Source organism: Temnothorax curvispinosus, unplaced genomic scaffold (genome assembly GCF_003070985.1).
Source record: "Temnothorax curvispinosus isolate PA1 unplaced genomic scaffold, ASM307098v1 QBEX01016509.1, whole genome shotgun sequence".
Taxonomy (NCBI): Eukaryota; Metazoa; Arthropoda; class Insecta; order Hymenoptera; family Formicidae; genus Temnothorax; species Temnothorax curvispinosus.
Genome location: NW_020226289.1, coordinates 379,385 through 393,296, shown reverse-complemented (window position 1 = coordinate 393,296; position 13,912 = coordinate 379,385). Strand labels below are relative to the sequence as shown.

The window sequence follows — 13,912 nt, the reverse complement described above, 5'->3', positions numbered from 1 at the left end:
TGGTACATTTACTTTACTTCGGATCGAATTGATGCGAAGCAAAGTATATCCGCGGATAAAAAGAGGAACGTAAGTGAATACTGACAGTGGCGGGTATCGCGGCATTTGTCAGCCACTGGAATATTAGCGGACATAACGGTACCGAAGCCGGTATACTTATTAGCGCGCGCCTCTATGCATGGCATCGTGCCAACTAGTTACGGACCGACCTCCTGTGGGGCAGAGGTGAAGTCCAAGCGCGTACTCGCTACCGGAAATCGGGCTATGCATACTTAGTGCCCCGACTCGCCCGAGTTGCCCAACGGGATGAGGGAGGGACATCGGAAATGGGCAGAGGAGAAAAAAGGGCCGAGTTGAGACGAGAAGTGAAATAAATGTCGCGAAATCAATGTCCTGATAGAGACAACGAGGTCGATTTTATTCTACCGTGGTACGCTCGATTTCTTTGGACATATCGTATACACGTGAACGGTTATGATTATTCCAAGAAATATCTGATTTCAGGTTTTCCCAAAGAAAATGACGACGGTGATGATAACGATTCCATCTGAGTGTTTACGAAATGTAATTAATCAGAGTTAAAGAAATGCACGTGCGACATCGCATTATTTTGTCATAAAAAATTTAATAATTTTTATAAAATTATTAAACTATTATTTTACTAAAAATATTTATATATTTACATAAATACGAATTTTAAATTTATAAAGCCCTTTAAAATAGTGGCAGTTGAGCGTGAAATTAATTAACAATCTTACCTCATTAAAAATCTCAGCTGTTGAGAAGACATCTGAAAAAAAAATTTCGAATTCACAAGGCTAAAGCTTAAATTGGGCTGTAGCACCATTCCAATTTCCAATATTTATTATATAAAACTATATAATCCCATAAAAAGTACGATCACCGAGATATAAGCCGACGGTTATGTTGATACTTATATAGCACTTCTAAATCGATCTATCTTCCATCTTCGTTTATTTCGTTCACCATCTATGAGATCAGAACGGATAAAAGATAGAACTGTCGAGTTCGGCGTGGAGTAAGGTATAGAGTTGGAGCGAAGAAAGAGGATAAAGGATAACGGTTCGGGCGTGGTATCTCGGCCGAGGATACGAAATTGCGTGACGCTGCCGCCACGTGAACGAAATACTCGTTCCCCTTTGCCACGTGACACTCATACTTCGGCGCTTCGACAGCCAGCCTTGAGGAACTACGGAACGAGCCTTTTGGGAAAGCAACTTTCGGTTCGCAACCGGCGGACAATTCCGCTCGATTACATCCCGGCGCTTGCGTGTGCACAAACCACAAAAGAGCGCGTTTGTGAGGGACCTGTTTGCGCGAAAGTGAATTTTGTTGTCTCTCTGCGGATACGGTGCCTGTCCTATTCGCGCGAGCGGTTGAAGCCGTAAACAGAAATTTTGTTAAAGCGAGACTGCGCGGCGGAGAACGATGCGGTAGCTCCACAGTATTGAAACAAATGGGATCTCTCCTTGTGTCGTCTCTTTATTTCTTCTTTTTCTCTTCGTCGTGACCATCGGTGGTCGCAGCGGAGGAATATGCGTATATATAGCGTGGAATATTTCTAAAATAATTTCTATCGAGACACGACACACGAGAGACTCCCACATAACGTATATTCGCGGTCGAGCAACTAGATTAGTTGTTTAGTCCTAGTTCACAGGCGCGTTTATATGCAGCTTCGCTTTATTCCCGTTCGTTCGCGCAGAACACGTATAATTGGTCTAATCACTATAATCTAATCTCAGTTCCCTGTACGGCACAAACAAACTGCGAGAACACCGCGTCCGGTCATTCGGAAGTATCCAGTCGTAATTGCGGTGGAAGGTGATATTATAGAGTACCCTGTGGATCGGGCGATATTTCACGGTGATATTACACGCTGTATCCGCAACAATACCGAAACTTACTATGCGAATACACGGGCGCCGCGCTGGTTCGGTGTCATTATAAATCGTAGGGAGAGAGAGAGAGAGAAAGAGAGAGGGAGGAGGCGTAGCCGGGCGCTGGAACCGGAGTGCCTGAATTAAATTTCGCACGGGCAACGCGTTTCCGCCGCGAGTGGCAGAAAGGTAAGGGAAATAAGCATGCGAACGGAATAAGAAAAATTGCGAAGCGTAGAGACAAGTGGTGGATGGTTCTCGCTTCCTTGTATAAATATTTCAAGCGCATTATAAATTAATGCCGCGCGAGCGCAAGGCAAATGATCATCTAATTGAAATTGGAAGCACAATGGTTTGCAAGCTTTTGATATTTTGTTGAAGCTACACTATTGTTATGACGTACATTTTTCTGCAGATTTGATTACTTTCTATAATTTATCAGTGTCGTGAATGTCTAGGAAATCTTTTTTCAAAATAAAAATTATTGTAAGCAGTTTTGGTTTTACTTATCACTTTACAGGTAACAATCAACTGCAAATTGACATATACAGAAATCATACATTTCTTTCTTTCCTATTTTTATTAGGCAATGTAGGTACATATTTAAAATTCACATTTGAGACTGCAATTTGGGTTAAACTGATCCACGTTACAGACTCGCAGGTTTTATGACGCATTGCGTTTTTTACTTGAGGAATTTATACATATCATTTTACTGTCGATGTCTTTCCGAACGATCGAATTCCCGATGGAGCAATACGATGAATTACTCGTGACGGACACGAGTTTTTTCACGTTACGACAAATTGTCGCTCGATGAATTATATATGCAGATCGCAGATTTATGCAACACACGGCGATTTTGGTCGAGCGAAACATTTTCTGGCAAAATTGGGTTTCGTTTACTTGCGAAAGGAATCTGAACTAAATTTAAAAAAAATTTTTTTTTTTTTTTTTAGATATGTATGTACTTATTTATATTTGTATAAGATTTTTTATCTCTTCTTTTAGATGAAAAATAATATATAATACGAGAGAAAGACAGGAATTTAGTGATCTGTAATGATGTTCAATATTTTGTATTGAACATTAAATTAAATCGGTGTCTTAAAATACAACAAAAATTGACCTTAAACCTTTATGGTTTATTTATATTTATTTGATGCTTAAATTTTCTTTGTTGCCGGAAACGGCATTCTCTGAAAACCGCAATTAGCTGAACCGAACCGTGGTAAAGCAAACATTAATTACTTATTGTTCTTCGCTGTGTATTTGTTGGCAAATTCTGCCGCAACACAAGCCGTTCGTCGAACGCAGATAAATACGCCGATTTAACAATCAGCGCAATGTATCTTATTGACATACATCGTATAAAGAAAAAAAAATGGAGATGCTTGTGATGGTTTTATATGATGCGTAACATAGACAAATCGATTTGCAAAATAGTATGGTTACTCACAAATAGTTCAAGTTTGAGAATATTTCTCAAAATATATCATGGTCAAGTTACATATATCTAAAATAAATTTGTAATATTTCTCAATATTTAATGTTATTCATATATCTTCTTAGGTATAAAATATAACAAATTAAGAAATAGGTTGCAGTCTGTTAGACGCCCTGGCGAAGAACAATTGCCAAAATAATATTAGTTAAAACTCGTAGAACCATTTATTATTTTATTATACATCCTATAATTAGATTGCACTTAAACGAGTACTTTTCTTGTCAATGTAGTTATATAACATTTTTGTAATACATGCAAGAATCCAATTCGCGCTATTCCGTACTGGAAATTCATGAAATTCGGAACTCGCGATGAAAGCGGACCGGAAGATATTTTTATTGAAAATTCGTGCACGAACTAACCTATCCAAGTCGCGGATAGCGAACTCGTCACATTTTCCACATTGCGGGAAAATAACCGTGTCCTGTGTCATATCCGGGCCCGCGCCCTCTCGGTTTTGTTTATAGCGCCAAACCCTCGGAGTGAGGGCTCGTATAAATGGCATTGTTGCCGACCGCCAAAAATCACGCCGACGCGGCGACGCTTCGCGGTGAACGGCATTGGCTCGCTTGTAAACAATAGTCGACGGAAGCGGCGACGCCATCGGGCCGGATATAATTTCGTTTGAAACGCATCAAGAGTCAGTTGCGTTACACTGTGCCAACTGTGAAACGCGCTTCAGTCTGTTCGCAACAAGCAGTTGTAAAAATGCGAAGTCGCTACAGTTGAAAATTCCGCTGCGTGATATAAGTATTCGTTGAAATCTATCCTCTGATGACATAGAGTATTATTGATTTATTTTATAAATAAAATATATTTAACATAGTCAAAAAAGAGAGCATTTTTCTAATACAAGATTCTTTATCGAATTTGGGATTAAATGTTCAAAAACTTGACTAGACACCTACATTTTCTCTTAGATAGTCCGTTTAATTTTTCGTGTTTATATCTTCGAAAAAATATTATTTGATGAAGAATAATATTAAACTTATGTTTATCTCGGAAATATTTCTATCTATATTAATTTTTTAAGGGAAATTAAAATGAATGTTCTTGAACTCTGTATTACGCTAATACTTTATTTCATTATTACTCTGTTACTGTCAGCGAACCGCTGCCTGGTCTATCACTGGTAATATATGTTTGAGAACAATTGTTTTAGATTAATTTCCAGACAAGATAGTTTATAGAGAGTTTCTTGGTTAAAGTGTAGTGTGCTAGAGTTAAGCGGAAATTTAGTTCAGAGCTTAATTGTCAAGGTATTTAGGTTGAAAATTAATAAGTGATAGCGGATGATGACTGCCAGACATTTTGCTAAGCAAAATATCCCATATTATTCTATCTTCTACAATATACTCCTTACCGAGTATTTTATGTCAGAATTTTGATATTAATATTAAGATATAATAAATGATTTAAGGTATTTTTCTAAAAATTACTTTTAAAATATATAGCTTTGGAATGATCTTTTTGTTAAAAATTACAATGTTACGCGGTGCCAAAAAAAAAGTCAGTCTTCTTTCGTCACGTCTTTCGCACAAAAGCCTCGGTGAAGGCGTTAAATGACATTATTATGGTAATCGGTCTACTTTTCATTTCCGGTTAAAAATTATTTGCATCCTTAATCCTTTGCAGAGTGCCGCTATTTAATCGATTTTGCGAAACGTCTCACGGTTAACAATAGACGATAACCTTCGTACAATGAAGACCTTTGAATAAATTGCAAGCAATGGTTGATACTATCACGTCGTATTACCTCGCGTCGTTAATTATTAATTCCGGTTAAGTACCGACCTCTTTCTGTCATCCGGGCCGCGAAGAAAGCGGAAAAGCAGCACGACCATTAAGTCGGTCTACAAGAAACGATTGTGAGAGCGAGAGGGATAGAAACCCAACCGATGAAGGGTTTACGATCAGGCGGTTTCTACTTATCGCGGTTGCATCGCGCACATATAAAACCATGTCTCTTAGTGCTTATTTACAATAGGTGTTTTAAGCCCTAAGCCCTAAGAAATTGACCAATCACAGTCAATTATTCTTCTCAAATTCAACTGTGATTGAACAATTTTTTAAGGCTTAGGGCTTAAAACACCTATTGTAGATGGGCACTTACCCGAACAAGTTCCGAGCGTTTTGTTTGTTTTGCCCTAACACGCAACAGAAGTTCGCATTTTGTCCCCCAGCAGAGTCGTCACGAATCACGAACCGACTGTCCAATGGGGAAACGCCAATTACGGCGGAATTACTCAGCAAAAATAATTAGCAGCTGTAGATCTCGTGGGAATGAATAAATTCTTCCGTTTCCTCGCTTCCACATTTTGCCGTCTGAACCTTGAAAGGCTCTACAATTTTTTACTTTGCTCCTCATAAATCAAACATGACGCATCAATATATATAATATATAATATATAATTTATAATATATTAATGTTTAATCGGTTTCGTTGAGAAGAAAAGATGCGTCGAAAGAAAAAGCGCATTGTATTAAATTCGGTTTAGTTCGTCGTTCAATGCGTTTAAACTCTTATCTTTCTTTCTCAGCCGTGTCCATCTCCTTTCGACTCATGTAAGCGCAATTAATTTTACGAAGAAGTTCGCTCTCGGGGAAGATGGACCCGCACGGAGAAATCCCGACGGATAATCCGTGCAGCGCGCGGTCATTAATATAGACTATATATAGAGGACGGGTTGATCCCCGGCGAAAAAATCGCCGAATTCGCCGAGCGCGCCAACCACCCGGCTCGATAGTTTCGTTCACGCTGGCCGCCGCGCCCGGAAGGGGAAGAAGATTTTCTTCCGCGCGCTCTTCGTCGTATTTCTCCATTTTTCAGCCGTCTCACGTGAAACGGTCGCCGAACGACGTCGTCCGTGTGCCATGACCGAAAGAAAGCGATAAAGAGCCGTTTTTCGCAGCTCGACCCCAATCCTTCTTGCCACCGTTTTAGCATGAACGCGGCTGCGCGAACCAACCGACGAGCCGCGAATTTCCTCGCAGGAAATCGCTTCTCATTAGGGTTTCTTTTTCTATTTTTGCACGCTTTGCCGAAGAGAACATCTTTCGAGACGTTCTTTGGAAAGGTATTTGAACATTTCAGATACTGTGTAACGTATATCCTACTCGTCCTCATCTGAACTAAAGGCAAATCTTACTAGGTACACAGAAAAAAAGAACATTCTCATTTAATTTGTTTTTTGCTTCGCAGCGGGGTCTGGTTGTATACGCGGATGGATGTATTTTAAATGCGAGAAAGCAAAAAGCTCGGTATACGCTGATGGCGTTATTGTTGCGAACGTTGTTGCGTCTATCTTCTTCGCTCAGTGAGGCGACAGAGAGGCTAGCGAGCAGTAGTTTTGCTCTGATTAGATAGCAAATGTATTTGCTAAGAATACATTATTTTATTGTTTCAAATTAACGTGATTCTAAAGCCCGTATCAAACTACCGACTGTAAAAGCCGACTCGACTGCCGACTCTCAGTAGACCAATTAGAATGAGGTGCTGACTGACTGAATTGGCCAACTCGCGTTTAGATTGGAGTCTATTTTTCGGCAGTCGGTAGTCTGATACGGGCTTTAAGACAAATACGCTCAGCAAATTTTTTCTATTCTTGCGACAAAACAGATTTTACTTTAATGACGAATAAATAATTCGTAAAATTAGTTCCGTTAACTAAATTTAATTGTTGTCGCTACGAATATGCAGTAGCAATGACGATTTTGCTGCAACAGCAGAATTATTTTTCTCCGTGCGTCGATTGAACTGGCTTGAAATGCTTTAAGACATCGGACGTGTCAACGAGTCAGAAATTAAAGGAACGTGCTTTCTTTCTCATTTCAGAACCCTGCGAGAAAACCTATTGCGCCTGGGGCGCTTTGTGCGTCGTGTCCGAAAAGGGCAAAGGTGTGTGTCAGTGCCCTGCGGAGTGTCCTTTGACTTCCGCTCCTGTCTGCGGCTCCGACGACGTGACCTACACCAATTCTTGTCATCTGCGGCAGACCAGCTGCCAAAACAAGAAAAACATCAGGGTGAAGCAGCAGGGTGCATGCGGTGAGTACCTTATCTATAGCCGTACGGCTGCTTCCACTATACGTGCAGATTTATGCAACGCACGGTGATTTTGGTGTAGCAAAACGATTTCTGACAAAATTGGTTTTCGTTTACTTACGAAAGGAATCTGAACTGAATTTTTTTTCTTTTTTTTTTTAGAGATATATATACTTATATTTGAATAAGATTTTTTATATCTCTTATTTTATATGAAAAATAATATTATATACGAGTGAGAGAGAGAAAGAGGGAAATTTAGTAATCTGATGATTGTTCAATATTTTATATTGAACATTAAATTAAATTGGTGTTTTAAAATACAACAAAAACTTACACTTTTACGGTTTATTTATATTTATTTGGTGCTTAAATTTTCTCTATGTTGCCGCAAACGGTATATGTATATATATATTTTTACTTATTCATGTATTTAATGTATTACTTACACATTAATGCTTTTTTCCGTGGATAAATTTTTGAGAGTAACATGAAATGCTACACAACATGCTTTGGATGGTATTAAATGTAGTATACAACCAGTGATAAAATAACTTAATTAAGGACTAAAATGATAAAAATATTCAGACATAAGTACGTGTCTATCAGGTATTGGTACATTTACCTTAGCCTTTTGCTCGGATTAATACAGATCACTTTGCATATACGTATCAAGAAAATTGTTAGGCTGTATGAGACAGATATGTAGATTATTTAACGATAAAATGTATATATTTCATTTTTTCGTGGAAAGGATCAATGGATTGATTAAAAACGCAAAATAGAAGGCTAGGCAATTATAAAATGTTTCCGTGAACATAATTTCATAAGAGGCCCAAAATTCGTCCCCGCGCCTAATTTCGTCCCCTTCAATTTCTCAGTCTTGTCTTTAAAAGCGCTATCGGCGCCAACACGTGTGTATTAGAAGAAGGCAAACAGAGCCACTTGTGTTAAGTGATCCAGGAAGCTTCCGTACTGGTTTTACGAAGATTTTTGTTTTCTTGGTAACGTGAATTCTTGCAATGTCATTATTAATAGTCTTTTATGTCATGTTTAATGTAAGCTTTGTTTTTATATTCTCTGCATGTCATTGGCTTAGGTACGTTGTCAATAGAAGGGTATGTGAGTTGTGTGCCGTCAGGTTAACTTGTTGAGAAGATAGGAACCGCGATGTTAGTTTGATGGTTTTTCCTAATTTCCTTCCTTCATGTTCCTACATTTGTTAGTGAAGAAAGAGAAAATATGTACTCACAGCTAAGATGTGAACATACATATATTGATATAATCGATATATCAAATACGCTGTCAATTAATTTGTCGCCAGTCAATAATTTGCACATCTATATTTTTTAATTTGCTTTGTTTTCCATTCTTGTTTAATAAGTAATAGCTCCTTTACAGATTTATAGAGGAGCTTAGTAATTTAATCTCATATTATGGAACGGCTCAGAGGAGCAGAGCGTTTTTTTCTCCAAACCGTAAACACTCGAGCATGCATTATTTTTTATTATATAATAGCTAACGGGAGAGGTTTCTTTTTTAACTGATTCCAGCGAATTAAGTTCACGATATTTTATTTAATTTTGTTTTAACCAGATATGACTACTTAATTATTTTCATTTAAATTCTCCAAACTTTGCGAATATTCGCGCGCGATAAATTGAAGCGGAAAGATAAATGCGTTTCTTTTTAGAATTGTTTATACGGATAATATTCCATTTTCACGTCGTTCCGCGATGTGTCCGTGGAGGAAAGGCAAACGCAGCGAGAAAACTGCAGTCGGAAACGCCCGTTAGTATAACGACAGTCGGAAAATCGAGTTCAGCTGGTTTTGTCTCCCGCGCCCTGTTATACACTTCTAAGTCTTCATATCTGCTCACTCTCTCGATCCTGCAGCTTGTATTTCGTGTACACACCATTCTGCTATCTTCTGTGATATTTTCCGGGCAAATATATAAAATACTTCGCGTAAAAGGACCTCGGATCGCGCGTCCGAGCAAAATTGGGAGTAAGGACATAAAAAGCGGGTTGCGTAAAATCTCGACAGAATTGTTTTACTAGAGATTCAATTTCTCTCGCGCTGCTTATTTTCATTCGTATGGCACTCGTTTCGCAGTCAGGCACTGTATCGATATCTAAGTATATTACTGAATAGCGGGGGGGGGGACTTTTTTATTCAAGTCGCTTAGGCGGCTAACGCAAATATTCTTACACACAAGATGTATTCTTTGGCACGCGGTGGCGCCAAGTAGAAAAAGAAAGAAGCTACTCCGCCGCGGAAGCTCAAATTCGCGTTGGAAAAATAGCGTGAATTTTCACGAAGAGGGCGAGCGAACCGTAGGGGGCCGTTTACCCTCCGGCGGCGAATAACACGTTCGATTCCGAGACGTTATTTTATTTTCCTCAAACGTTTGCTCGCGCGCTCAAGTGGGCCTTCTCCTCCGTACATTTGGCTGAAACATCCGCTCGATGTCAAGTACTATTTGGATATGAAAATTCCGAGGCAAGGAAAGGAGGGAGTTGCGCGATCCCTTGTAACGAGTCTCTTCGGAGCAAGCTCGTCCCGTGGACGACAACTCTCTTTACGGCAGACAGAAAGAGAGAGGATGGATTCTCCGGAATTCTCGCAACGACGGAAACGCGCCGATCGATGGGAGAAGCGATCGTTTCCGAAGGAAGAAAGAATACAGCAACTGACTAGCTCGCGACGACGGGGGAGAAGGAGGGATTGCTCGGGGTAAATAGCAATTAGGTACGCCGATTCCTTTGATCCACCCCGACGCGCAGCATCTCAACCCCTCTTTTAGAGCATCTCGAGATGAAAAATGCGAGTGTGTACAGAACGAACTCTCTTGAGAATCACCCTCGACGTCGCGCGATGGAGAGTAGAGTATCTTTAGATTCTACTCTCGATTCAATTTGCAATATTAAGATAGGGGGCCCAAAATTCGTCCCCGCGCCTAATTTCGTCCCCTTCAATTTCTCGGTCCTGTCCCTCGCTAAAAGCGCTATCGGCGCCAGCACGTGTGTATGGAGGAAGGCAAACAGAGCCACTTGTGAAAGTTAAGTGATCCAGGAAGCTTTATACTGGTTTACGAAGATATACAGTTGCGTATGTAGGGAATGCCATGGATGATTTATGTCAGGAGTGTATTTAACGAATGTCACTTTATTCAGAAATGAGTAATATTATAACGCAGGAACGGATGCTCTGCTTCTTGGGTCGACTCCACGTCTCGCTCGGTGTGTTCGGGCACGGGATCGTCCTTTTCTTATTCTGATTTCTCCACTGACTGAGAGGACTCTACCTCCGTTCGGCAATGTCCTTATATAACGCTCGCCAATATCCTGGTTCATTCGTCTTATTTGTAAACAGTGGTTGGTCTAACAATAAGATTTATCACAAACAAACACGATCGAGTCAACGGTCAACGCGTCGCCCGTTATCGACGTCTCTCCGCATATATATTATTACAGTGTATTATTACTTCTATACTTCTACATTAAATTATCGCTTACACGTATTACGTAACGTTAATTCACGGTATGCACAGCGGAATTAAGCTGATTGAATTTTCACAAAGGAAGTTGATGCATGCGCCCGTTGACTCATAAAGTTCGCGATATGTTTTTAAGCATAAATTGCATGCGTGCCACGCGCAACGTTGTATTTTACCAAAACCGCGCGTTTATCGTGAATTAATTAAATGATCGTTACAACGTATCCCGATACATAATAATATATATCACGCATTGAAGTAATAATACTTCAAAGGACATAAAAGCTCCCAAATAATGTGGCAGGTCTCGACCCGTTAATTGAAATTATAAATAAATAGCGAGCGCGTTGTTTTATCTGCCAAGCTTTGTGACACGGGCAAGCAACGTACGCAACAGTATCACAGAGTCGTGCGCTTTTTACACTAATAATTAATTATAAATAATTTATCGAGATATGTAACATGTGGAAATAATAATTGCGCAGAAATGAAGGTAATGGAAAACTGGCTTGACAAAGCTTGTAACAATGTGTAACGTACAGCGCTAGACGATTTCAAAACGAAGATTATGAGTTGGAGATTAGCAGTCATAAAAAACATATCTCTTGAGTAAATGCAGATCAATAGCATAATGTCTTCATAAACAGATAAGATAAGCAATTAATCTACCTTGCGCCAGAGATAGTCATGTACTTATTATTTTCTTTTGATCTGGACATGGTGAATACCGCAAAGCCATAAAAAAATGTCATATAGGTATATAACATATTTTGCTTTATTCCTTTCTACCTTAAAGCAGAGTAATTCTTATTTAACCATCTGTGACTGTCAACGGGTCTTAATAAATTAATTGCTCAATTTCCTACTAATTCTCCTGGAAAGCATATATGCGTCGGCCGCGTCGGGACGAGACACATGGATCTCGTGACAGAGCGTGCCCGTGCATGGTAGGTTATTGATTCAACGCGACCGCAATTCGAAGTTATTAAAGCAGCGTCATTCACAGCGTGACGCGCATGAAATTGGTCCTCTCGCCGAAAATACAACGTTTAGCCGAAAACCGGGAGGGAGAAAAAGACGAGCGGTGCGTCGCGATGGTCTTCGCGACCCCGATTCTTAATCCATCGCGAATCCACGTGTATTTGCAGTAGGTTGACAGTCGATTCGCCGACCACAGTTTTTGCCGCATACCCTCCATTCCACCTAAATTACCAGTATAGAAATATTTTCCTTCTAAAGGCGCCTTAGTTTTTTTTTTCCCATCAAAATCAGATGGGAAAAGTCTTGAGTTATTGAAAACTTTGGATAAATTAAACCATGAGTGATTTTATTATACAAATTTAAAAATCTAAACATATATCATTAATTGATCTACCAAAAATTTTGGTTAAAGCATATCTGAATCTTAAGTTCCATTTACTTAAATCTAAGTTGCATATCTCATATCTCATTGCATACGTACAACAGCATTAACACACATACAGCATTTGGACTTAAATGCTATTGGTCGACTACTGCGCATCCTGATGTTACTTTATCTTGTATTTTTATATCATGATAGTAATAGCGCGAAGCGCGCGTCTGTGATCTCTAGTTATTTAAATAATCAATGAGTTGATTTGTTGACTTCTTGATATTTCTTAGGACTTCATTATTATTTATGCTGTTCTCAAGATAATTAATTGTGTGAATTTCTAATAATTTTGCGGAAATCCTGAATAGTTTACTTATCAGTTTTTTACTATTTCCTTTTATTTTCGTTGGTTTTATCAAATGATTATGAATGCATTTATAAGGATCAGAGCATTTATCAAACATGTAGTCTTTAATATTTAGTTGATTAAGTTGATTTTTATTGCAACATGCCTTTTACAGTAAAATTCATTATATTTAAGTAGAAATCTGCAGTCGTCATCTATTATCTATTATCTACTATATAAAAAATTTTAATAATCTTGACAAGTATATATTTTTTTGAATATTTTACATTAGCGATAATAAAATACATACGATAATAAAATACATATCTACTAAAACAATAAAACACATAATTGTAAGTCATATGTAATCTAACTATAAAAGCCCGAAATATTAAATAAAACTTATTCAGAAATCATTTTAATTATAAAATAAAAAGATATGAAAAAGATATATAATATTTATCGATATTTCATTAATGTTATAATAAAGCTCCCTCCTCATAGAAAGATTTAAAACGTCAAGAGAAAAATAATAATGATTGTGTTCGTCAAAATATAGTTATATGTTGAATTTTTTGACAATACTTGATATATTGTCGATTTCATCTCTATCTTTCGGAATGAATACGGTTTTACGTTTGTTTCAGAAAGTTTCTCCTGCATAAATTAATGTATTTTTAAATTATGAAAAAGTTTATTTTAAATATGTATGTTGTTATGTAATCATTGGGGAGATATTTTAAAATATACATTTTTTTATGTAGATATAAAAGCACTAACCATTGGCTTTTTCTAATAAATGGTTTCACAGCTGGAATCGGGAATTCATTGAACGTATTGGAAAGAACTAACGTGTAAGCGCCCATATTTGACCAAACTACCCAATCGCCTATATAAAGCTCAGGCAATAGAACATCCTTAAGTATTAAATCGGCAGGGTCGGTAGTTGGTCCCCATATATCCGAGAGAAATATGCAAAAAGAGCGTTACAAAAAATATGATTCTCAAGATTAATGTGTCATTTATACTTACGCAGCTAATTTCTTATTTAATAACTATAACATATAATCTATTATAATCAAATTTTTCAAAATGTCTTATTAGTTTTGCTTTTCTTTTATATGCAGAATTGAAATTATTTGATTTAAAATAAATAATAATAAAAGTAACAAAAGAGAATTGTTGGTTAAAGAAGGGTAAATTGAGCAGTTGGTTAAATATCTAATTATTATTACTTTCTATTACAAAGCTGGCTGTGCCAA

The 13,912-nt window shown here is 38.1% G+C and overlaps 2 protein-coding genes across 2 annotated transcripts in view; one reads left to right on the top strand and one right to left on the bottom strand.

The window, feature by feature from the left end:
* Nucleotides 1-7,239: 7,239 nt before the first annotated feature.
* Nucleotides 7,240-13,912, top strand: part of LOC112466700 (agrin-like) — a 109,802-nt gene continuing 103,129 nt past the window's right edge. The window contains exon 1 of the mRNA XM_025034938.1: nucleotides 7,240-7,453. The gene's annotated coding sequence lies outside the window, so the exon portion shown is untranslated. The remainder of the gene's footprint in view (nucleotides 7,454-13,912) is intronic.
* LOC112466716 (ornithine decarboxylase 2-like) overlaps nucleotides 13,679-13,912 on the bottom strand; it is a 2,177-nt gene continuing 1,943 nt past the window's right edge. The window contains exon 6 of the mRNA XM_025034969.1: nucleotides 13,679-13,705. Within this exon, the coding sequence (XP_024890737.1) occupies nucleotides 13,679-13,705 (27 nt within the window). The remainder of the gene's footprint in view (nucleotides 13,706-13,912) is intronic.